The sequence below is a fragment of the Lolium rigidum genome, chromosome 1, assembly GCF_022539505.1.
Source record: "Lolium rigidum isolate FL_2022 chromosome 1, APGP_CSIRO_Lrig_0.1, whole genome shotgun sequence".
NCBI classification, from domain to species: Eukaryota; Viridiplantae; Streptophyta; class Magnoliopsida; order Poales; family Poaceae; genus Lolium; species Lolium rigidum.
Genome location: NC_061508.1, coordinates 355,699,425 through 355,722,444, shown reverse-complemented (window position 1 = coordinate 355,722,444; position 23,020 = coordinate 355,699,425). Strand labels below are relative to the sequence as shown.

Sequence of the window (23,020 nt, the reverse complement as noted above, 5' to 3'; positions counted from 1 at the left end):
TGTCAAGGTAGGATCCCGGTGGGATCTCACTCTTAGTGTATTTTGTTATTTTCAGTTTAAAATTTGGTATCAAAATTTACACTAGAGAAAACAAAATGTACTACAAACGGGACTTAGGTGGGATCCCACTTGACGTCCTAGATTAAACCAACCAAGATATTTGTACTATCCACGAGAACAACACCAGACGGAACCTAAGACACAGCAACAAAATGGTCATCAGTAACATATCCAAAGGTAAACCGATTTAAGGAAATAATTAGCCTATCACGGACAGGGCTACACGCACAACTATGTATTCTTGCCTTACAAGGATCGGAGTCAGCCTGACCTTGCTTTGACTTTTGACAAAATTTATATGTCATGTATTTGCAGACAGAGGAGTACCAAGTTATACGAATAGTATTTTTTTAAAAGAGCATTGGAGAGATAAGTTTTCATTGATAGAGCAAGCAATGTTTTTTTTTCTCGACATTTTTCTTCAATTCCAACTGAAAAGTCCTCTCGGTTTTGTACTTGTCAAATTTAATGTTCATATCGGATTGTTCTCCCTTTTTGAAGAAAAATATCGGATTGTCCTTAGCTTTCACTCAGAAATAACCATTTCCCAGTCGCCCAAGAAACACCAAAATCTAAATATATTTTAGGCTCCCGTGCCAAGTAAGATACGGAAAAAGGTTAACCCCATGCTGCCATTGCACGACAAGATTGGAATCAAAAGCAATATACCCAAAAACCTATGAAACCAAAAAAGATTTTCCTACGATCGACGAGAGCAACACCAGAAGAAATCTAAGACAGAGCGAGAGACAACGGCCATCAGATAACATAGTTTAGCACTCCCTTTATCAGATATCCAAATGTAAATCCGAATTTTGCAATTAAGTATTCTGCGACGGACGTGGCCACGAGAGCATTGTACGCTCTCCCTTACGAGGATCCGAGTCAGCCGGCGTCACTGTCCATCCACCCAAGCAGTTATCGCCCGACCCAGCTTTCCACGTCCCCACAGATCTTGCCCCATGTATGTAAGTAGTAGTATAAAACCCGTCGCCGGCGATGAAGGCGCCCCCCTCACCGGAGGGAGGAGGCCTTGCTGAGAAAGACAAACAGCAACGAGACACACTAACTAACGGCCGGGGAAGATGAAGAAGTGCGCGTCGGAGCTGGAGCTGGAGGCCTTCATACGGGAGCACCTCGCCGGCGCCCACGTCGATGCCGAGCGGGACAGTCCGGTCAGCCCTGGGCAAGGCGCCGTGTTCTCCCCAGGCGGCGGCCTGCCGGGCCTCTGCTTCGGCGACTCGGTGAGCTTTCACTGCCACAGTGCAAGCTTCGCTTCTTAGCTCAGCGTCTGCAGTCTACTGTGCGCTGTGGGCTGTGCCTGTGCCTGTGCTGTTCTTGCGCTTAACTGAGCTTCCTCCTGTGCTCCAACAGAACGCTTTGGGGCTGGAAGGGAGCAACGCCGGCCACTCGTGGTGGTCCGACGGCCTCGGCACGCCACACCACCACACGGTCTCGACGACGGCAGCTGTCTCCGGTATGTCGCGACATATACACATTCAACCTGTAACAGAGTCCGATCTTGTTATCTCCATGTTGAATATTGTGGTGGTTTATGTGAGCCAATACTTGCATTCATTGACTCGTTAACCCTGAGAAACTGAGCAATTGGACATGTTTAGCAACAATGGATTTTATTAAAAAAAAATTGAGCAAAAATAAACACCATCAACTACTTATCTCTGTTGTATGTTTTTCTCTGCTAAAAATTATCTTCAATTTTTTCCTACCATTCGAAACGGGCAGGGGGCACTAGATATTTGTCCAACACAAAAACATAGAGCAACACTGATTTGGAGTTGAGGAAGAGATTGGCCATACCGAAATCGGACACACCAGTGTGCGTGTATATGAGCGTCTACGTAGTTTCTCAAAAAAAGGAAAAAGAAATCAGACACACCAGGGGCCGTCTGTCTCACCTGCTGCATTCTTTTGGTCGCAGCTAGCCCGAGGGGAACAATCTCAGGGAACCAGGCTCTCGAAAGCGAGTCAGACTCTGATAGCGAGTCAATGCTCAACATAGAGGGAGGTCGATGCAAGCGAAGCGGCAAATCCTCAGATACTAGGCGAATAAGAAGGTATAACCCCGAGATCAAGCCAGCCTGTGTCTGGTTCTGTAAATTCTGATGAACTCTGAACAGAGAGCTTACTGTTTCTTCTTTATGATGACTGAATGGATTGCCCTTGTAAAACTTCAGGATGGTGTCGAACAGGGAGTCAGCTCGGCGATCAAGGAGGAGGAAACACGCTCAACTAACCGACCTCGAGTTGCAGGTACAATCCTTGATGCACTCCCTGCAGTTTTGCCAAACGGAAATCACCTCTTTGTAATCTTGTTCACTGCTATGGCAGTAAGAGCTAGACACTTAGGCTTGACAAATATCTAGTTGCCATGTACACTGATCTCAGTAAGGCCTTCGTAATGCACATGCCATGATGCAAGTTTGTTTCAAGCTTATGCATGACCATCGACATGTGCTATTCCGAGCAGGTTGAACAACTTAAAAGTGAAAGTGCAGCCCTCTTCAAGCAACTCACGGAGGCCAACCAGCAGTTCACCACCGCGGTCACAGACAACAGGATCCTCAAATCAGACGTAGAGACCTTGAGAATCAAGGTAACAACAGTTCCCCTCTGAAATGTCATCTCTAAACGATCATCAGTTCCGTAAATATCTGAAATTGCCTCCACAGGTAAAAATGGCAGAAGATATGGTAGGGAGAAGCGCGGTGTCCTGCGGCCTAGGACAACATGGCCTGGCACCATTTCTGAACTCAAGGAAGATGTGTCAAGCTTTGGACGTGCTCACAGCCACAGGGTTGGGTTTCCCAGGGGACAGTGCACGCTTCAGAGGTCAGACTTCGACGGTGCAAAGCACAGCCAGCCTAGAGAGCCTGGATAACCGGATGTCCACCGAGGTGACCAGCTGCTCTGCTGACATGTGGCCTTAAGATTTAACATCCAAGCAGCACCTCCCAGTAAAGCAATAGCACAAGCGGTAAGCTGCAAAGGTACTAAACACTGAAGGGCACTAAAAGGAAACTCTGAAGGGAGTGAAACTGTCCTGTGTCCTGTGTACTGGTGGGTGGCGACTGTATGCACAGCTGTTTATCTGCAAGACTGAAGCCAATCGAGGTGCCCTCTGTCTAGTAGTTCTGTAACTCCTGTCACAGATTGCTTTCACTCATGCTTGTATAGAATGGTTAGCTATGCATCAGTTACTAGGTTCTTTGATATAGCTCTGATGTACTGCATCGGTGCAAAATAACAGCTGTTGGCTGTTCCGATGAAACGATGCCAACCTCAACACTTGATCATACTCAGCTTCCAGCTCAAAAAGAGCTTCTGTTTGTCCAAAACTGCGAAAGCAGAGTGGAATGTAAATCAAATATCCTTGTAATAATTAAAATAACCACTATTTTAAGTAACGGACGATGAGACTTGTGCTTAGGATTCAGTGATATGATTATGTTAAAGGAAAAACAAAGGAAACCTTTTTCATGAAAACAAATGCCAAACTTTACCAGGTTACTTGATCTAAAATTATATCTAGCAGTTCAAGGAACGTCTTTGTTGCTTTCTGACGGACTACAATAAACGAGAAAAAAATTCTGCACACCCTAAAAACATGGAGGAACAACAGGTGGAAAGAATAAGACGGAAAGGGTTGACCGAATAAAAATCGTCGGAAAGTGAAGTTGCCTCTGGAAAGTCCAAGGGGCACCACTTGCAGTACCTTTTCCCCCACCCAAAACGTATGATGCCGTTGAAGAAACGTATGGCATTGCTCAAGCATGCTATATTTCCATTCTTGTGGTTGGGCCACATAATTTTATTCTTGGTCCCCTTACATCTAATAGGACAGCCTGAAGGAATCGTATCTGCCGTTCTTTGAGAAACGTAATGATGTGAATCAAACTTTAATACTTTATGCAATATCTTTTCCAATATAAGCTAAATAAAACTTGTATTCACAAGAAATAACACATGTGCAACTTGGCCCAATCTGATTGACACCAATGATGGGTACTGCTTTTAAAAGCATGTGTGGCAGGCAATCTGGAATGACATCCCCACCACATAGAGAAGGATGATTCCAGGGAAGAAGGAAATGTTGTCTTAGAAAGAGATTGAACCAAAGCAAAAAAGCGAAATAAATAAATTAACTCTCAGTCTCTGACTGCCCCTCACCCAATCACTTGGCGACAAAAGAACCAACTTGTGGATCATGAATTCCTGACAGCCTAAGAGTAACATAGGCATCAGAGTGTAATATAATTGATCAATCAAACTTAATGATCTGCTTACTCTTTCAGGTTTGCTACACAAAGGCCAATATGGTTTGGAAACAGAATATTTGACTTTCCAACAGCTATATGCATGGTAGTTCTTATTGTGTGGCTAGGCTTTAGTTTCTCTTATGTGATTTCAGGAAAACATAATGGGTTGCAGATGTACAGATCTTTACACTGCATAAATTCTTCAACAATCTATGAATCATCAAATTTTGATCGCTTATATTTTCAAGAATTTATAACCTTCTGCCATTATTTAACCAAATCTGTTTTGATGTTACCGTGTGGAAGCTTTTGTCTTCTTTCAAAATTTAGACTTATAAATACCGCTTATGAGTTTTCCTAAGTTTATCCTGCATCCAAGCATTCCAAATAATGCTGAAGTGATAACTGCTAAAATAGAGAAATTACTTGGTAAACCTACCACACAATGTATGATTTCAGTAGAACCACACTGTTCTGAATGGAGGTGGACAGAATATCTACCCATATCAAACCTAACACCTCCATCCAAAAGCCTCAGGCACCGACGCATTTTGACAAGTTCCATAACAAAAGGGACAGACCATATCTTGAGATTATTCTTTTGGAGGTATATATATAGCAAGACAGAAGGACCAAGCAGACATATAGATACACATTTAGATAGCTGAACATCCAGTATAGCCATGCGTGGATATGGAGTTATGGACACACATCATCCCCATTCCCTGTAGCAGTGTGCGTCCTACAGGAGTTTAGTTCAGTGCTTGTTGTCACCCAAAAGGCAGTAACAGTTTCGAGTTATGCTGTCAATGGCCATATGTGAGAAGAGATAGAGAGCGGAATGTAGCCAAGGATGACTTGCCGGGTATGTGCATGTATGCTTGAGGGGAGCTTATGCATCCCCAATCTGAATCCATGCTAATACTTTCCGGCAAGTTGTCCTTGGCTACCATTTTGTTCTTTTTCTCTCACGCAAGGCTTTTGCATGGATTACATGTTTATTACCTTTAGCGTTATATGGATAAGATTATGAAATTATATCCTGTTTGTGTTATTTTAGCTGAGAATCGTGTCCTCTTTGGCTAATACATAACCATCTACAGGCAATTCAACTTGATTTATCAGTTTAGACTGATAGTGGCATGGTCAGAGTTGGATGTGGAAATTTAGGTGAGGTCCACCAAGCCTGCAAAAATTATTTTACATTATATTCCTGTTCATGCATATAGGCACATTTTGCAAGCCACAAGCAAGATGAGTGGATTAATAAAAAATATATCAGCGCAGCAAGTGGGCATATATCACTTATAAGCACAGTGAGCATGCCAAGGATTAAAAGAACTGCAGGGGCACCATTTAACTAAAGGTAGGTGTTTCTCGCAAAAAAAAAAAAAAACTAAAGGTAGGTGACGTGGAAACATACCCAGGTTATGAATCAAAGTTAATTTCAATAGAATTGTTCAAAAGCCAGCAAACTACGCTCAGTTTTCCTGTCTAGCTAAAAGTTCAAAACCAACAAACATGGAACCTTCAATACCTTCTTCAAACCAAAACCATAGAACAAAAAGTCCCATGCCTTTTGAAATGCAAGGTAGTGTATGTAAAGATAAAGGCATATATAGCATGCTCCATAGTCCATACACCAGTACCTGTTTTATCATAACCTAGCCGAGAGGGGGAAGTATCCGAGTCTAGTGGACAACACCAGGTTCAGCGACAGTAGATATGTGGCCATGGAGCAGAGGCTTCACTGGGCAAAAAGTCATCCCATTGACAGGGAGGGTGGAAGTCTCAGTTTGGTTATTCAGTAGGAGGATACCAGGTAAACTATATGGATTGCTCAAATTTACAATGCGACTATCTGGGACTGATTTCCCTTGCAGCTAGAGTAATTAGCGACCAGAATCCAACAACTGGAGCTCTGATAGGAACCTCTATAGTATCTACTGATGGTGGTGTTTTGCAGACATATATCCTCCAGGATTACAACAAGACCACAGATCGTAATGATGATAATAAAAGGGGCACAGATCCTAATGATAATAAAAGGGGTTGGAGCCTCGGAAGAAGCAGTGAGCGTACCTCTCCCGAAATACCGCCTCGGAAGAACAGGACGGCCGACGGCGGACGCGGACGCGGAACGCCCCAACTGCGGCGAGCCGGCGAGCCCGTGGTCCGCCGTGGTTTGGCTCTCCCTCCCTCCCAGCCTCCCTTCCGCTCCGGCCCTTGGAGGTGGGTTTGCCGACATGGATTTTGCTTGTGGGCTTGTTTTCTTGAATTGCGCGCGCCTGGGCGAGTCCAGTGGACATGTTTCGTGGGCTTGGCCAATCGCAGTTGGCAAGTTTGGCCAATATTGTGTACGTACTTTCTCAGTTGATAAAAAGTTTATGCTCAAAAAAAAAGTTGATCAAAAGTTAGTCGCAAATTTATTTTAATTTAAATATTTTTAGATACTCCTTAGTATTTAGACACATCTAAATTTAAATTTAGATAAATCTCTGATATTTTTTTATGAAGGGAAGGAGCACATCATTTCAAATTTAATTGGAAAAATTTGCTACAGGATACCGTTATTTTCTGGCGTTTGCCAAAACACACTGCTCGATTGTGTCTTTGCCAGGTACCATTACAATTTCGTGGCACATTTGCCAGAACACACCACCTAGCCGAAAACGGAAAGTTTTGCACTTAAGTTTTGCACTTTTACCTGGGATGATTGGTTTTGAAGACAAAATGCAAAACTTTTCGTTTTCGGCCAGGTGGTGTGTTATGGCAAATATGTCACAGAATTGTAATGGTACCTGGCAAAGACACAATCGAGCGGTGTGTTTTGGCAAACGCCAGAAAATAACGGTGTCCTATAGCAAATTTTCCCAATTTAATTTAGGGAGGGTAGGACTAGATAAAGGCTCCGCTCAAACAAACAAAAAAAATAAGGAGTGTCATATGGCGCGATCCAGTAAATAAACCTGAAAAGTGGAAGTTGCCATCTGGCCGGTGGTTTCCAAAATTGAACGGTTTCAAAAACTAAATCCCATGTTCCCTCCTTAAAATTTTCAAAAACTGAAGGTAGCTAGAAGACCTTCCCAATAAGAACATTTCCTATAAGTTTGTCGAAGTCTTTCTCTTCACATGTGGGATTAAACTATCACCTATGTCATCACATAAATAATGGGCATTCAATATTTTGAAGAAATTAATTTGTTGATGCGCCAACAAGCGGACGCGAACTCGGTGCAGTGCCCTCTTTTTGGAAAAAATTAAATTTCTATTTCTAAGGTTCAAAAATTTGTAAAATTTATTTCAGGAATACGTATACCTGCTCCATATATCCTTGCAAAATTTTGGTAGGAAAAAGGTAAATTTCTGATAACATATAGGGATTTCATACGCATATTTTTGTCAGAAATTTTTATTTTTTGAATTCCCCAAAATATAACATATTTTTGAACAATTGTTTGGCGTGCAATCTTGATGCATATATGCACGTACCTTTTCTTTGACAGTTTTTTTGGAGACCGAAAGTAAGAGTTTTAATTTTATTTATTTAAAATGAGCTCACTAGTGCTCAAGAGCACCGATGAGTTTTCAATATACTCCTCCCCCCTTCCAAAATGCAAGGCGTCTAAAGATGAACTAAAAGTCAATATTTTTTAAAGTTTGACCTAGTTTATACACGAAAATATGGATATTTACAATACTGAAGCAACATCAATAGATTCACCATAAGTTTTATTCTCTTAATATGTCCATTTGATATTGTAGATGTAAATATTTTTTCCTAAATATTTGGTCAAAGTTACTAAAATTTAATTTTTTACCAATTCTTAGACGTCTTACATTTTGGGACAGAGGGAGTATACAACTTTCACCGGCTACACCATCTACTTGTATCCTTTAAGAATTACCATCTGATGTGGTGCATATCCATAACTTTCGAAATAAAAACCTGGGATGGGTGCTCTTATTTGATGAAATGCAAGAATGGCCGGATTGAACTACAAGGAAAATTGCCCTATAACTCCTTTCTCTCGGTGCAATTAGTTGAACTGTGAGTTATGTGAGGGCTGGCTAGATTGGTTAGCAATCATGAAAGTCACTACAAGATGCACTAAGTAGCATTTTAGGTGAAATTGTTCATAAAATGTGAGTTGTTTACTACAAAAGTGTTACCTCTCTATCTCTCTTCACCGAGAGATATGCTCCTAATGTAATTACCATTTTTTAGGAGGATGTTGGATTTAATTTTTGTATTTTGGCATTCTTAGAAATTGAAAAGAACCAGGAAATTTATTTTTATTTTTTTCTGGGTGTTTTTGCCGCTTACGTAATGTTTCGTCAACCGTCCAGGAAGATTAGGAGGCGATCGCGGCAGTTCCCAGCCGCCTCCCACTGGCACCACCAATCTGCCACAATTCTGTGGCATTCGGGCCATGGAGGAGGGTGGATCTGGTTCCCGTTTGCGGATGGCTCCATTTTTTTGGTTTTAGGTTGAAGGTCTGGCGGGGGCGGCGCTTGATGTCTACGCACGCTTCTATTCCTGTAGACAGTGTTGGGCCTCCAAGAGCAGAGGTTTGTAGAACAGTAGCAAGTTTCCCTTAAGTGAATCACCCAAGATTTATCGAACTCAGGGAGGTAGAGGTCAAAGATATCCCTCTCAAGCAACCCTGCAATTACGATACAAGAAGTCTCTTGTGTCCCCAACACACCTAATACACTTGTCAGATGTATAGGTGCACTAGTTCGGCGAAGAGATAGTGAAATACAAGTATAATGGATGATTGTAAGTAGTAATTGCAATCTGAAATAAAGATGGCAGCAAGCAAACATGTAACAGAACTTGTTGGAAACGGTGTTTCAATGCTTAGAAACAAGGCCTAGGGATCATACTTTCACTAGTGGACACTCTCAACATTGATCACATAACTGAATAAATAAATGCTACTTTCTACACTCTCTTGTTGGATAACAAACACCATTCATTGTGTAGGGCTACAAAAGCACACCTAAGGCCGGAGTAAACAAGCTCCACAACATCCGGAGTTCATATTAGAGTAACCTCTAGAGTGCATAATAGACCGTTGCAATTTAGACCGAGTACTAACATAGCATACACACTGTCAACAATAGCTATGAAAGGGGGAATAGATCGCATCAATACTATCATAGTAATAGTTAACTTCATAATCTACAAGAGATTACAATCATAACCTACGCCAAGTACTACATGATGCACACACTGTCAACTTTACATCATGGAGGAGGAATATACTACTTTAATAATATCACTAGAGTAGCACATAGATTAATAGTGATACAAAGCTCATGATCACATAAAGCTCACACCATGGGAGAGAGAGATGAACCACATAGCTACCGGTAGAGCCCTCAGCCTCGGGGGAGAACTACTCCCTCCTCATCATGGGAGACAGCAACGGCGATGAAGATGGCGGTGGTGTCGACGGAGATGACTCCGGGGCAATTCCCCGTCCCGGCGGCGTGCCGAAACAGAGACTTCTGTCCCCCGAAACGGAGTTTCGCGATGGCGGCGGCGTCCCTGGAGTCTTTCTGGAGTTTCATCAATTGTTTTAGGGTTTTCACGTCACGAGAGATTATATAGGCGAAGAGGCGGCGCAAGGGGGTGCCTGGGGGGCCCACCCCACAGGGCGGCGCGCCCCCCTCCTAGGCCGCGCCCCAGTGTGGTGTGGGGCCCCCGGGCCTCCTCTCCGGCTCCCCTTCGGTGTTCCGGTCCGTCTCGGTGAAATAAGATGTTTGGCTTTTGTTTCATCGAATTCGAGAATATTGCCCGAACATGCCTTTACGGAACCAAAAACGAGCGAAAACGAGAACCGACACCTCGGCATCTTGTTAATAGGTTAGTGCCGGAAAATGCATCAAAACGATATAAAGTATGAATAAAACATGTAGGTATTGTCATAAAACTAGCATGGACCATAAGAAATTATAGATACGTTGGAGACGTATCAAGCATCCCCAAGCTTAGTTCCTACTCGCCCTCGAGTAGGTAAACGATAACAAGGATAATTTCTTAAGTGACATGCTACCAACATAATCTTGATCAATACTATTGTAAAGCATATGAGATGAATGAAGTGATTCGAAGCAATGGTAAAGATGATGATTAAACAACTGAATCATATAGCAAAGACTTTTCATGAATAATACTTTCAAGACAAGCATCAAAAAGTCTTGCATAAGAGTTAACTCATAAAGCAATAGATTCTTAATAGAAGGTTTTGAAGCAACACAAAGGAAGATTTAAGTTTCAACAGTTGCTTTCAACTTTCAACATGTATATCTCATGGATAATTGTCAACATAAAGCAATATAACAAGTGCAATAAGTAAACATGCAAGAATCAATACACACAGTCAACACAAGTGCTTGCTTCTAAGATAGAAATAAGTAGGTAAACTGACTCAACATAAAGTAAAAGAAAGGCCCTTCGCAGAGGGAAGCAGGGATTACTCATGTGCTAGAGCTTTTTATTTTGAGAACATGGAAACAATTGTGTCAACGGTAGTAATAATTCATATGTGTTATGCATAAAACCTCCTATAAGTTGCAAGCCTCATGCATAGAATACCAATAGTGCTCGCACCTTGTCCTAATTAGCTTGGATTTCCATGGATTATCATTGCATTACATATGTTTCAACCAAGTGTCACAAAGGGGTACCTCTATGCCGCTTGTACAAAGGTCCAAGGAGATAGATCGCATTTGATTTCTCAGTTTTGATAGATCTCAACTTGAGGACATCCATACCGGGACAACATAGAAAACAGATAATGGACTCCTCTTTAATGCTTAAGCATTCAACAACAGATAATATTCTCATAAGAGATTGAGGATTTATGTCCAACTGAAACTTCCACCATGATACATGGCTTCGGTTAGCGGCCCAATGTTCTTCTCTAACAATATGCATACTCAAACCATTTGATCATGATAAATCACCCTTACTTCAGACAAGACGAACATGCATAGCAACTCACATGATACTCAACAAAAGTGTAATAGTTGATGGCGTCCCCAGAAACATGTTTACCGCTCAACAAGCAACTTATAAGAAATAAGATACATAAGCTACATAATCTTTACCACAATAGTTTTTAAGGCTATTTTCCCATGAGCTATATATTGCAAAGACAAGGAATGAAATTTTAAAGGTAGCACTCAAGTAATTTACTTTGGAATGGCAGAGAAATACCACATAGTAGGTAGGTATGGCGGACACAAATGGCGTAGGGGTTTTGGCTCAAGGTTTTGGATGCACGAGAAGTATTCCCTCTCAGTACAAGGCTTTGGCTAGCAAGGTTGTTTGAAGCAAACACAAGTATGAACCGGTACAACAAAACTTACATAAGAACATATTGCAAGCATTATAAGACTCTACACTCGTCTCCTTGTTGCTCAAACACTTTTACCAGAAAATATCTAGACTGTAGAGAGATCAATCATGCAATCCAAATTTCAACAAGCTCTACGGTAGTTCTCCACTAATAGGTTTAAACTACATGATGCAAGAGCTTAAACATGATCTAATTGAGAGCTCAAAACAATTGCCTAGTATCAAATTATTCAAGACCATATACCAATTACCACATGAAGCATTTTCTGTTTCCAACCAAATAGCAATTAACGAAGCGGTTTTCAACTCCGCCATGAACATTAAAAGTAAAAGCGAAGAACACTAGTGTTCATATGAAAGAGTGGAGCGTGTCTCTCTCCCTGATACGTCTCCATCGTATCTATAATTTCGGATATTCCATGCTTGTTTTATGACAATACCTACATGTTTTGCTCACACTTTATAATGATTTTATGCATTTTCCGGAACTAACCTATTAACAAGATGCCGAAGTGTCAGTTCCTGTTTTCTGCTGTTTTTGGTTCTAGAAAGGCTGTTCGGGCAATATTCTCGGAATTCGACGAAACGAAGACCAAACATCATAATTCACCGAGACGGACCAGGACACCGAAGGGGAGTCAGAGGGGAGGCCTGGGGCCCCCAGACCATAGGCCGACGCGGCCTGGAATGGGGGCGCGCCGCCCTATGGGGTGGGACCCTGATGACCCACAAGTATAGGGGGTGTATCGTAGTACTTTCGATAAATAAGAGTGTCGAACCCAACGAGGAGCAGAAGGTGTTGACAAGCAGTTTCGATGAAGGATTCACTGTAAATGCTCACAGACAAGTATTCAGGGGATTTTGATATAGCAGGCAAATAAAGTACGAGTAAGTAAAATGCGAGAGAAATAATTGCAGGGAGTGTCCCAATCCTTTTTAGCACAAAGGACAAGCCGGTTTGTTTACTTATAATGACCAAACGTTCTTGAGGACACACGGGAATTTAGTCTAGTGCTTTCGCTTCATATAACTGATTAATCTTCATTGTTTTGATAAGTGTTGTGTGGGTGAACCTATGCTAATGCACCGCCCTTCCTAGGACTAATACATACTTGTGATTATACCCCTTGCAAGCATCCGCAACTACAAGAAAGTAATTAAGATAAATCTAACCACGAGTCTTAAACTCGAGATCCTCGCTATCCCTCCCGCATCGATATACCAACGGGGGTTTAGGTTTCGTCACTCCGGCAACCCCGCAATTAGCAACCGAATACAAGATGCACTCCCCTAGGCCCATAAATGGTGAAGTATCATGTAGTCGACGTTCACATGACACCACTAGAAGAATAACACCACAACTTAAATATCATAACATTGAATACTAACCAACATAATTCACTACTAACATTTAGACTTCACCCATGTCCTCAAGAACTAAACGAACTACTCACGAGACATCATATGGAACATGATCAGAGGTGATATGATGGTGAATAACAATCTGACGAAAAAACCTTGGTTCAATGGTTTCACTCAATAGCATCAATAACAAGTAGAAATCAACACCGGGAGAGTTTCCCCTATCAAACAATCAAGATCAAACCCTAATTGTTACAGCGGTGACGAGGTGCAGCGGTGGAGATGGTGGTGATGATGATGGAGACAATGATGATGATGATGGAGATGATGTCCAGCTCGATGACGATGACGATGGCGTCGATTTCCCCCTCCGGGAGGGAATTTCCCCGGCGGACTTCAGCCTGCCGGAGAGCTCTTTTCTCTTTGGTGTTTTCCGCCCCGCAGAGGCGGTTGTGACTCTTCGCGACTATCCTCTGGAGCTTAGGTTTTCGGGACGAAGAAGTACGCGAAGGGGAGGAGGCCAGAGGGGGCTGTGGGCCCCCTCCTCATAAGGCGGCGCGGCCAGGCCTTGGCCCGCACCGTCCTATGAGGTGGGCCCATGGCGGCCCTCCTCGGCTCCCCCTTCTGGCTCCCTTCGTCTTCTGCAAAAATAGGATTTTTCGTATAATTTCCGTCAATTGTTGATCTTCCGAAATATTGCATTCTGACGACGCTTTTTCCAGCAGAATCCTGACTCCGGTGCGCGATCCTCCAATAATCATGAAATATGCAAAATAGATAAAATAACATAAGTATCATCTCCAAATATGAAACATATCAATGAATAACATCAAATTATGATATAAAATAGTGATGCAAAATGGACGTATCAACTCCCCCCAAGCTTAGACTTCGCTTGTCCCCAAGCGAAACTGAACTCGGTAAACAGGACAACATGTTTATGGAGTGAAGGGTCGATAAATAAAATACGGACAAGAAGCATCACATTCATTCACACAAGACATTCTAGTGAACAACTTCCTCATATAATTCAACTTGAAACAAGTAGAAGGTAATCACAAATAAAGGTGCATAGGAAATCATAATTGGTGATGGCAAACTTTGTTCTTGGTCGGAGAACAGTTAACAGATTATACTTATCTATTGAGCAGCGCTCTCATATTAAGGCTTATAATAAACTTGCATACTCAATCATAGTAATCTCCTCATAATCATTGATAACTTTCAAAGCTATGTTCATTCAGATAAAACTTGTACTTAAACAAGGAAGAATAAAAGGCATAATTAAGTAGATCACAATATAGATGGTTGGATCACAACAACTCAATTGCTTGCTTAAGATAGAGGGAAATAGGTTTACTGACTCAACATGAAAATAAAAGATAGGCCCTTCGCAGAGGGAAGCAGGGATTAAATCATGTGCCAAAGCTTTTCAAATTTTGAAATCATATAAAGAGCATAAAAGTAAAGTTTTGAGAGGTGTTTGTTGTTGTCAACGAATGGCAGTGGGTACTCTAACCCCCTTGCCAAACAGACTTCCAAAGAGCGGCTCCCATGAAGGACGTTATCTCTACCAGCAAGGCAGATCATCCCTCTTCTCTTTTGTTTACACATGTACTTTAGTTTATTTAAGGATGACACTCCTCCAACCTTTGCTTTCTCAAGCCATGGCTAACCGAATCCTCGGGTGCCTTCCAACATTTCACATACCATGGAGGAGTGCCTATTGTAAAATTAAATTGCTTACTGATGAATCAGGGCAAATCATGTGAAGAGAATTATTAATGAAAGTTGATTAATTGGGGCTGGGAACCCCGTTGCCAGCTCTTTTTGCAAAATTATAGGATAAGTGGATGAAGCCACTAGTCCATTAGTGAAAGCTGCCCAATAAGACTGAAAGATAAAACACCACATACTTCCTCATGAGCTATAAAACATTGACACAAATAAGAGGTAATAATTTTTGAATTGTTTGAAGGTAGCACATGAAGTATTTACTTGGAATGGCAGGAAATACCACATAATAGGTAGTTATGGTGGACACTGGTGGCATAGGTTTGGTTTAAAGGGTTTGGATGCACGAGATGTATTCCCTCTCGGTGCAGGTCTTTGGCTAGCAAGGTTAATTAGCAAGCATAAGAGTTGAGGGAAACAAATAAATATACATGTGATAGAAACAATCATGCATCTTCCTTGTAAGCACAAACAAATTTAACTTCAGAATACTAAGCTAGGACTTAACAAGAAAGATAATAACATATCTACATGTATTTCCTCTTTACTTAAACTCAAAGTGTTGTTGCTATTGACCAATGCTAAGTTTGCCAAAACCAAATAGATTTAATCAATGCTCCCAAAGTGATACTAATACTAACAACAAGATTAATCATATAGTATAGATTGCAAACTAAAATAAGATGTGCAATATGTAAATGATAAAGCTTCTCATTAATATTCCATAACGATAACTCACACCAAGGGATACATAGATAACCACTAAAAGAGAGATACTTCCATACCGCAACACATCTTATATGATAACTTCCCTACTCATGATATGACACTACTTGATAGTAAAAAGGTAAAAGATAGTGATGGTGTGATACCGCGGCACTCCCCTAAGCTTGGAACAAACCAAGGGGGTGCCAATACCGATGATGAATTACTCCTTCGGCGGTGATGATGGATCCTTGATAAGCTTCTCAACAAGCTCCTTTAGCTCATCAATCTTATACATGAGGTTGCGGATCATCTCCGAATTGTGCTCGACGCGGTTAAGAAGTATATCTGACGGCGAGTCCCAACTCTTAGAGTTGTTTCCCCACTCTTCAGCCTTCGGGCTTCATCTTTCCTGCGGTGTTAGAACGATCTATATCCCGGTTGCTAGGCAATACCGCCGTGGGAACCCTTTCGGCTTGACTATTATGAATTAGGATGTGGAAGGGTTTGTAGGTGCCTGGAGGAGATGTCCTTGGAGCTAGGTAGTGACGTGGAACTCCTCCTCCGGTGCTAATCCGTGCGCTCTTCTTGCTATTGGACAGATTCGTCACCACTCCTATGCTTGCGACGGTGGCACGCGGGTATACTCGTGAAGCTTCCTCAACTTCTTCATCCTTGCTCTCGACTCCTTCCTTCAAATCAGGATCATGAATATCTTCCTCCAAAGGCTCCTTGTCCTTGTTGTTGGAGACCATGATGCTTCTAGATCAAAGACAAATCCTGGCAGAAAACAGCTCGAAACAAAACACGTCGAGAAAACGATATACGAACCTCCAGGGGTCCGGGAAATTATATAGCAAAAAATTTCGCGACAGAAGGAAAGTACCAGGTCGAACCAGAGTCGGAGAGGAGCAACGAGGGGCCCTCCTCATAGGGCGGCGCGGCCAGGCTGGGGTCCGCGCCGTCCTGTGGGGCACGCCCTCGTGCGTCTCCTCCACTCCGTTTCGATCTCGTAATTTTTCATATTTTCCAAAAGTTGCAAAAACATTGTTCGGAAAGTTAAATGCGGACTTTTTCTTACCGGAAGCGTTACCTATTCAAAGTCGAACTCGCAGGATCGTCAACTTGGCCTTTGATGAAGGCTTCCGGAGTTACCACTTGAATAACATCAACATCTTTATTATAAGAATCACCGGAGATATAATGCTTGAGTCTTTGTCCATTCACCACTTGTGTGGCATTACCTTGCGAGAGCTAATTTTAATTTCTCCCGATCGATACACCTCATCAATGACATATGGTCCTTCCCATTTTGAGAGTAATTTCCCTGCAAAAAATCCGAGACGAGACCGATACAATAGGACTTTATCTCCAACATTAAATTCTCTTTTGATAATTCTTCTATCATGCCATTTCTTAACTTTCTCTTTAAAGAGTTTAGCATTTTCATAAGCTTCACTTCTCCATTCATCTAGAGAACCCAATTGTAGCAATCTCTTCCTACCGGCAAGTTTAGGATCTTTATTTAGTTCTCTTACGACCCAAGTAAGCTTTGTGCTCTAGTTCTAAAGGTAAATGACAAGCTTTCCCATAAACCATTTTATACGGTGACATACCCATGGGATTTTTATAAGCAGTTCTATAAGCCCATAATGCTTCCTTCAATTTAATAGCCCAGTTCTTCCTAGATTTGTTAACAGTCTTTTGCAAGATAGATTTAATCTCTCTATTTGATAATTCTACTTGCCCACTTGTTTGAGGATGATAAGCGGAAGCGATTCTATGATTAATACCATATTTAGCAAGGGTTTTTCTAAAACCACCATGAATAAAATGAGAACCTCCATCAGTCATAATATATCTAGGAACTCTAAATCTAGGAAAAATAATATCTAAAAGCATTTTTAAAGAAGTCTCACCATCAGCACTTTTCGTGGGTATGGCTTCCACCCATTTAGTAACATAATCAACAGCGACAAGTATATGAGTGTTACCTTCTGAAGAAGGGAAAGGACCCATGAAGTCAAATCCCCAACAATCGAATGGTTCAATAATAAGAGTATAATTCATAGGCATTGATGGCGTGTAACTCACACGTTCATTGGGAACCCCAAGAGGAAGGTATGATGCGCACAGCAGCAAGTTTTCCCTCAGAAAGAAACCAAGGTTTATTGAACCAGGAGGAGCCAAGAAGCACGTTGAAGGTTGATGGCGGCGGGATGTAGTGCGGCGCAACACCGGAGATTCCGGCGCCAACGTGGAACCTGCACAACACAACCAAAGTACTTTGCCCCAACGAAACAGAGTGAGGTTGTCAATCTCACCGGCTTGCTGTAACAAAGGATTAGATGTATAGTGTGGAAGATGATTGTTTGCGAAAAACAATGAGAACAAGTATTGCGAGTAGATTGTATTTTAGTATAGAGAATTGGACCGGGGTCCACAGTTCACTAGAGGTGTCTCTCCCATAAGATAAACGAGCATGTTGGGTGAACAAATTACGGTTGGGCAATTGACAAATAAAGAGGGCATGACCATGCACATACATATTATGATGAGTATAGTGAGATTTAATTGGGCATTACGACAAAGTACATAGACCGCCATCCAACCGCATCTATGCCTAAAAAGTCCACCTTCGAAGTTATCATCCGAACCCCTCCAGTATTAAGTTGCAAAGCAACAGGACAATTGCATTAAGTATGGTGCGTAATGTAATCAACAACTACATCCTTAGACATAGCATCAATGTTTTATCCCTAGTGGCAACAAGCACAACACAACCTTAGAACTTTCTCGTCACTGTCCCGGTATCAATGTAGGCATGAACCCACTATCGAGCATAAATACTCCCTCTTGGAGTTACAAGCATCTACTTGGCCGAGCATCTACTAGTAACGGAGAGCATGCAAGATCATAAACAACACATAGACATAACTTTGATAATCAACATAACAAGTATTCTCTATTCATCGGATCCCAACAAACGCAACATATAGAATTACGGATAGATGATCTTGATCATGTTAGGCAGCTCACAAGATCCGACAATGAAGCACAATGGGGAGAAGACAACCATCTAGCTACAGCTATGGACCCATAGTCCAGGGGTAGACTACTCACACATCACTCCGGAGGCGACCATGGCGGCGTAGAGTCCTCCGGGAGATGAATCCCCTCTCCGGCAGGGTGCCGGAGGCGATCTCTCGGATCCCCCGAGATGGGATCGGCGGCGGCGGCGTCTCAGTAAGGTTTTCCGTATCGTGGCTCTCGGTACTGGGGGTTTCGCGACGGAGGCTTTAAGTAGGCGGAAGGGCAAGTCAGGAAGGGGCACGAGGGCCCCACACCACAGGGCCGCGCGGCCAAGGGGGCCGCGCCGCCCTAGGGTTTGGGCACCTCGTGGCCCCACTTCGTTGACTCTTCGGTCTTCTGGAAGCTTCGTGGCAAAATAGGACCCTGGGCGTTGATTTCGTCCAATTCCGAGAATATTTCGTTACTAGGATTTCTGAAACCAAAAACAGCGAGAAAACATCAACCGGCACTTCGGCATCTTGTTAATAGGTTAGTTCCGGAAAATGCACGAATATGACATAAAGTGTGCATAAAACATGTAGATAACATCAATAATGTGGCATGGAACATAAGAAATTATCGATACGTCGGAGACGTATCAGCATCCCTAAGCTTAGTTCTGCTCGTCCCGAGCGAGGTAAAACGATAACACGGATAATTTCCGGAGTGACATGCCATCATAACCTTGATCATACTATTTGTAAAGCATATGTAGTGAATGCAGCGATCAAAACAATGTATATCACATGAGTAAACAAGTGAATCATATAGCAAAGACTTTTCATGAATAGCACTTCAAGACAAGCATCAATAAGTCTTGCATAAGAGTTAACTCATAAAGTAATAATTCAAAGTAAAGGCATTGAAGCAACACAAAAGAAGATTAAGTTTCAGCGGTTGCTTTCAACTTGTAACATGCATATCTCATGGATATTGTCAACATAGAGTAATATAATAAGTGCAATATGCAAGTATGTAAGAATCAATGCACAGTTCACACAAGTGTTTGCTTCTTGAGGTGGAGAGAAATAGGTGAACTGACTCAACATTGAAAGTAAAAGAATTGTCCTCCATAGAGGAAAAGCATCGATTGCTATATTTGTGCTAGAGCTTTGATTTTGAAAACATGAAACAATTTTGTCAACGGTAGTAATAAAGCATATGTATCATGCAAATTATATCTTACAAGTTGCAAGCCTCATGCATAGTATACTAATAGTGCCCGCACCTTGTCCTAATTAGCTTGGACTACCGGATCATCACAATGCACATGTTTTAACCAAGCGTCACAAAGGGGTACCTCTATGCCGCTTCGTACAAAGGTCTAAGGAGAAAGCTCGCATTGGATTTCTCGCTATTGATTATTCTCAACTTAGACATCCATACCGGGACAACATAGACAACAGATAATGGACTCCTCTTTTATGCATAAGCATGTAACAACAATTAATAATTTTCTCATTTGAGATTGAGGATATATATCCAAAACTGAAACTTCCACCATGGATCATGGCTTTAGTTAGCGGCCCAATGCTCTTCTCTAACAATATGCATGCTTAACCATAAGGTGGTAGATCGCTCTTACTTCAGACAAGACGAACATGCATAGCAACTCACATGAAATTCAACAAAGAATAGTTGATGGCGTCCCCAGAAACATGGTTATCGCACAACAAGCAACTTAATAAGAGATAAAGTGCATAAGTACATATTCAATACCACAATAGTTTTTAAGCTATTTGTCCCATGAGCTATATATTGTAAGGCGAATGATGGAATTTTAAAGGTAGCACTCAAGCAATTTACTTTGGAATGGCGGAAAATACCATGTAGTAGGTAGGTATGGCATAGTGTTTGGCTCAAGTATTTTGGATGCATGAGTAGTATTCCCTCTCGATACAAGGTTTAGGCTAGCAAGGCTTATATGAAACAAACACAAGGATGAACCGGTGCAGCAAAACTCACATAAAAGACATATTGAAAACATTATAAGACTCTACACCGTCTTCCTTGTTGTTCAAAACTCAATACTAGAAATTATCTAGACCTTAGAGAGACCAAATATGCAAACCAAATTTTAGCATGCTCTATGTATTTCTTCATTAATGGGTGCAAAGCATATGATGCAAGAGCTTAAACATGAGCACAACAATTGCCAAGTATCACATTACCCAAGACATTATAGCAATTTACTACATGTATCATTTTCCAATTCCAACAATATAACAATTTAACGAAGAAGAAACTTCGCCATGAATACTATGAGTAGAAGCTAAGGACATACTTGTCCATATGCTACAGCGGAGCGTGTCTCTCTCCCATATAGTGAATGCTAGGATCCATTTTATTCAAGCAAAACAAAAACAAAAACAAACCGACGCTCCAAGCAAAGCACATAAGATGTGATGGAATAAAAATATAGTATCAGGGGAGGAACCTGATAATGTTGTCGATGAAGAAGGGGATGCCCAAGGCATCCCCAAGCTTAGACGCTTGAGTCTTCTTAGAATATGCAGGGGTGAACCACCGGGGCATCCCCAAGCTTAGAGCTTTCACTCTCCTTGATCATGTTGCATCATACTCCTCTCTTGATCCTTGAAAACTTCCTCCACACCAAACTCGAAACAAGTCATTAGAGGGTTAGTGCACAATAAAAATTAACATGTTCAGAGGTGACATAATCATTCTTAACACTTCTGGATATTTCATAAAGCTACTGGACATTAATGGATCAAAGAAATTCATCCAACATAGCAAAAGAGGCAATGCGAAATAAAAGGCAGAATCTGTCAAAACAGAACAGTTCGTATTGACGAATTTTAAAATGGCACCAGACTTGCTCAAATGAAAATGCCCAAATTGAATGAAAGTTGCGTACATATCTGAGGATCACGCACGTAAAGTTTCAGATTTTTCTGAGCTACCTACAGGGAGGCAGGTCGGAATTCGTGACAGCAAAGAAATCTGTTACTGCGCAGCAATCCAAATCTAGTATGAATTTTTCTATCAAAGACTTTACTTGGCACAACAAAACACAAAACTAAGATAAGGAGAGGTTGCTACAGTAGTAAACAACTTCCAAGACACAAAATAAAAACAAAGTACTGTAGGTAAAAACATGGGTTGTCTCCCATAAGCGCTTTTCTTAACGCCTTTCAGCCTAGGCGCAGAAAGTGTGTATCAAGTATTATCAAGAGACGAAGTGTCAACATCATAATTTGTTCTCATAATGGAATGAAAAGGTAACTTCATTCTCTTTCTAGGGAAGTGTTCCATACCTTTCTTGAGAGGAAATTGATATTTTATATTACCTTCCTTCATATCAATAGTAGCACCAACAGTTCGAAGAAAAGGTCTTCCCAATATGATGGGACAAGATGCATTGCATTCAATATCCAAGACAACAAAATCAACGGGGACAAGGTTATTGTTAACGGTAATGCGAACATTATCAACTTTCCCCAAAGGTTTCTTTGTAGAATGATCAGCAAGATTAACATCCAAATAACAATTTTTCAGCGGTGGCAAGTCAAGCATATTATAAATTTTCTTAGGCATAACGGAAATACTTGCACCAAGATCACATAAAGCATTACAATCAAAATCTTTAACCTTCATCTTAATGATGAGCTCCCAACCATCCTCTAGCTTTTTAGGAATAGAGGCTTCACGCTCTAGTTTCTCTTCTCTAGCTTTTATGAGAGCATTTGTAATATGTTGTGTGAAAGCCAAATTTATAGCACTAGCATTAGGACTTTTAGCAAGTTTTTGCAAGAACTTTATAACTTCAGAGATGTGGCAATCATCAAAATTCAAACCATTATAATCTAAAGCAATGGGATCATCATCCCCAATGTTGGAAAAAATTTCAGCAGCTTTATCACAGGCAGTTTCAGCAGTTTTAGCAGTTTCAGGCAGTTTCTTGCGCTTTGCATTAGAAGTGGAAACATTGCTAACACCAATTCTTTTATTAGTATTAGTAGGAGGTGCAGCAACATGTGTAACATTAGCATTACTAGTGGTGGTAATAGTCCAAACTTTAGCTACATTCTTCTCTTTAGCTAGTTTTTCATTTTCTTCTCTATCCCACCTAGCACGTAGTTCAGCCATTAATCTTATATTCTCATTAATTCTAACTTGGATGGCATTTGCTGTAGTAACAATTTTATTATGATGATTTTCATTAGGCATAACTTTCGATTTCAAAAGATTAACATCAGCAGCAAGACTATCGACTTTAGAAGCAAGTATATCAATTTTCCCAAGCTTTTCTTCAACATGATTTGTTAAAAGCGAGTTTGTGTACTAATAAATTCTTTAAGCATGGCTTCAAGTCCAGGGGTGAATTCCTATTATTGTTGTAAGAATTCCCATAAGAATTAGCATAACCGTTACCATTATTATAAGGATATGGTCTATAGTTATTACTAGAATT

General features: G+C 41.3%; 1 protein-coding gene across 1 annotated transcript; it reads left to right on the top strand.

The window, feature by feature from the left end:
• The first annotated feature begins 1,065 nt into the window (after positions 1 to 1,065).
• LOC124702483 (bZIP transcription factor RISBZ5-like) lies at positions 1,066 to 3,488 on the top strand. The gene is made up of 6 exons (XM_047234627.1): positions 1,066 to 1,304; positions 1,435 to 1,537; positions 2,003 to 2,138; positions 2,259 to 2,334; positions 2,552 to 2,677; positions 2,754 to 3,488. The coding sequence occupies exons 1-6, from the start codon at positions 1,146 to 1,148 to the stop codon at positions 3,009 to 3,011; spliced, it is 858 nt and encodes a 285-aa protein (XP_047090583.1). The 5' UTR covers positions 1,066 to 1,145; the 3' UTR covers positions 3,012 to 3,488.
• The last annotated feature ends 19,532 nt before the right edge of the window (positions 3,489 to 23,020 follow it).

What these genes read in the sequence shown, in the direction of transcription:
- LOC124702483 (XM_047234627.1), top strand. Translation starts at nt 1,146, where the DNA reads ATGAAGAAGTGCGCGTCGGAGCTGGAGCTGGAGGCCTTCATACGGGAG. An exon ending in GACGACGGCAGCTGTCTCCG is followed by an intron (nt 1,538 to 2,002) that starts GTATGTCGCGAC and finishes TTTTGGTCGCAG; the next exon opens with CTAGCCCGAGGGGAACAATC. An exon ending in TAACCGACCTCGAGTTGCAG is followed by an intron (nt 2,335 to 2,551) that starts GTACAATCCTTG and finishes TATTCCGAGCAG; the next exon opens with GTTGAACAACTTAAAAGTGA.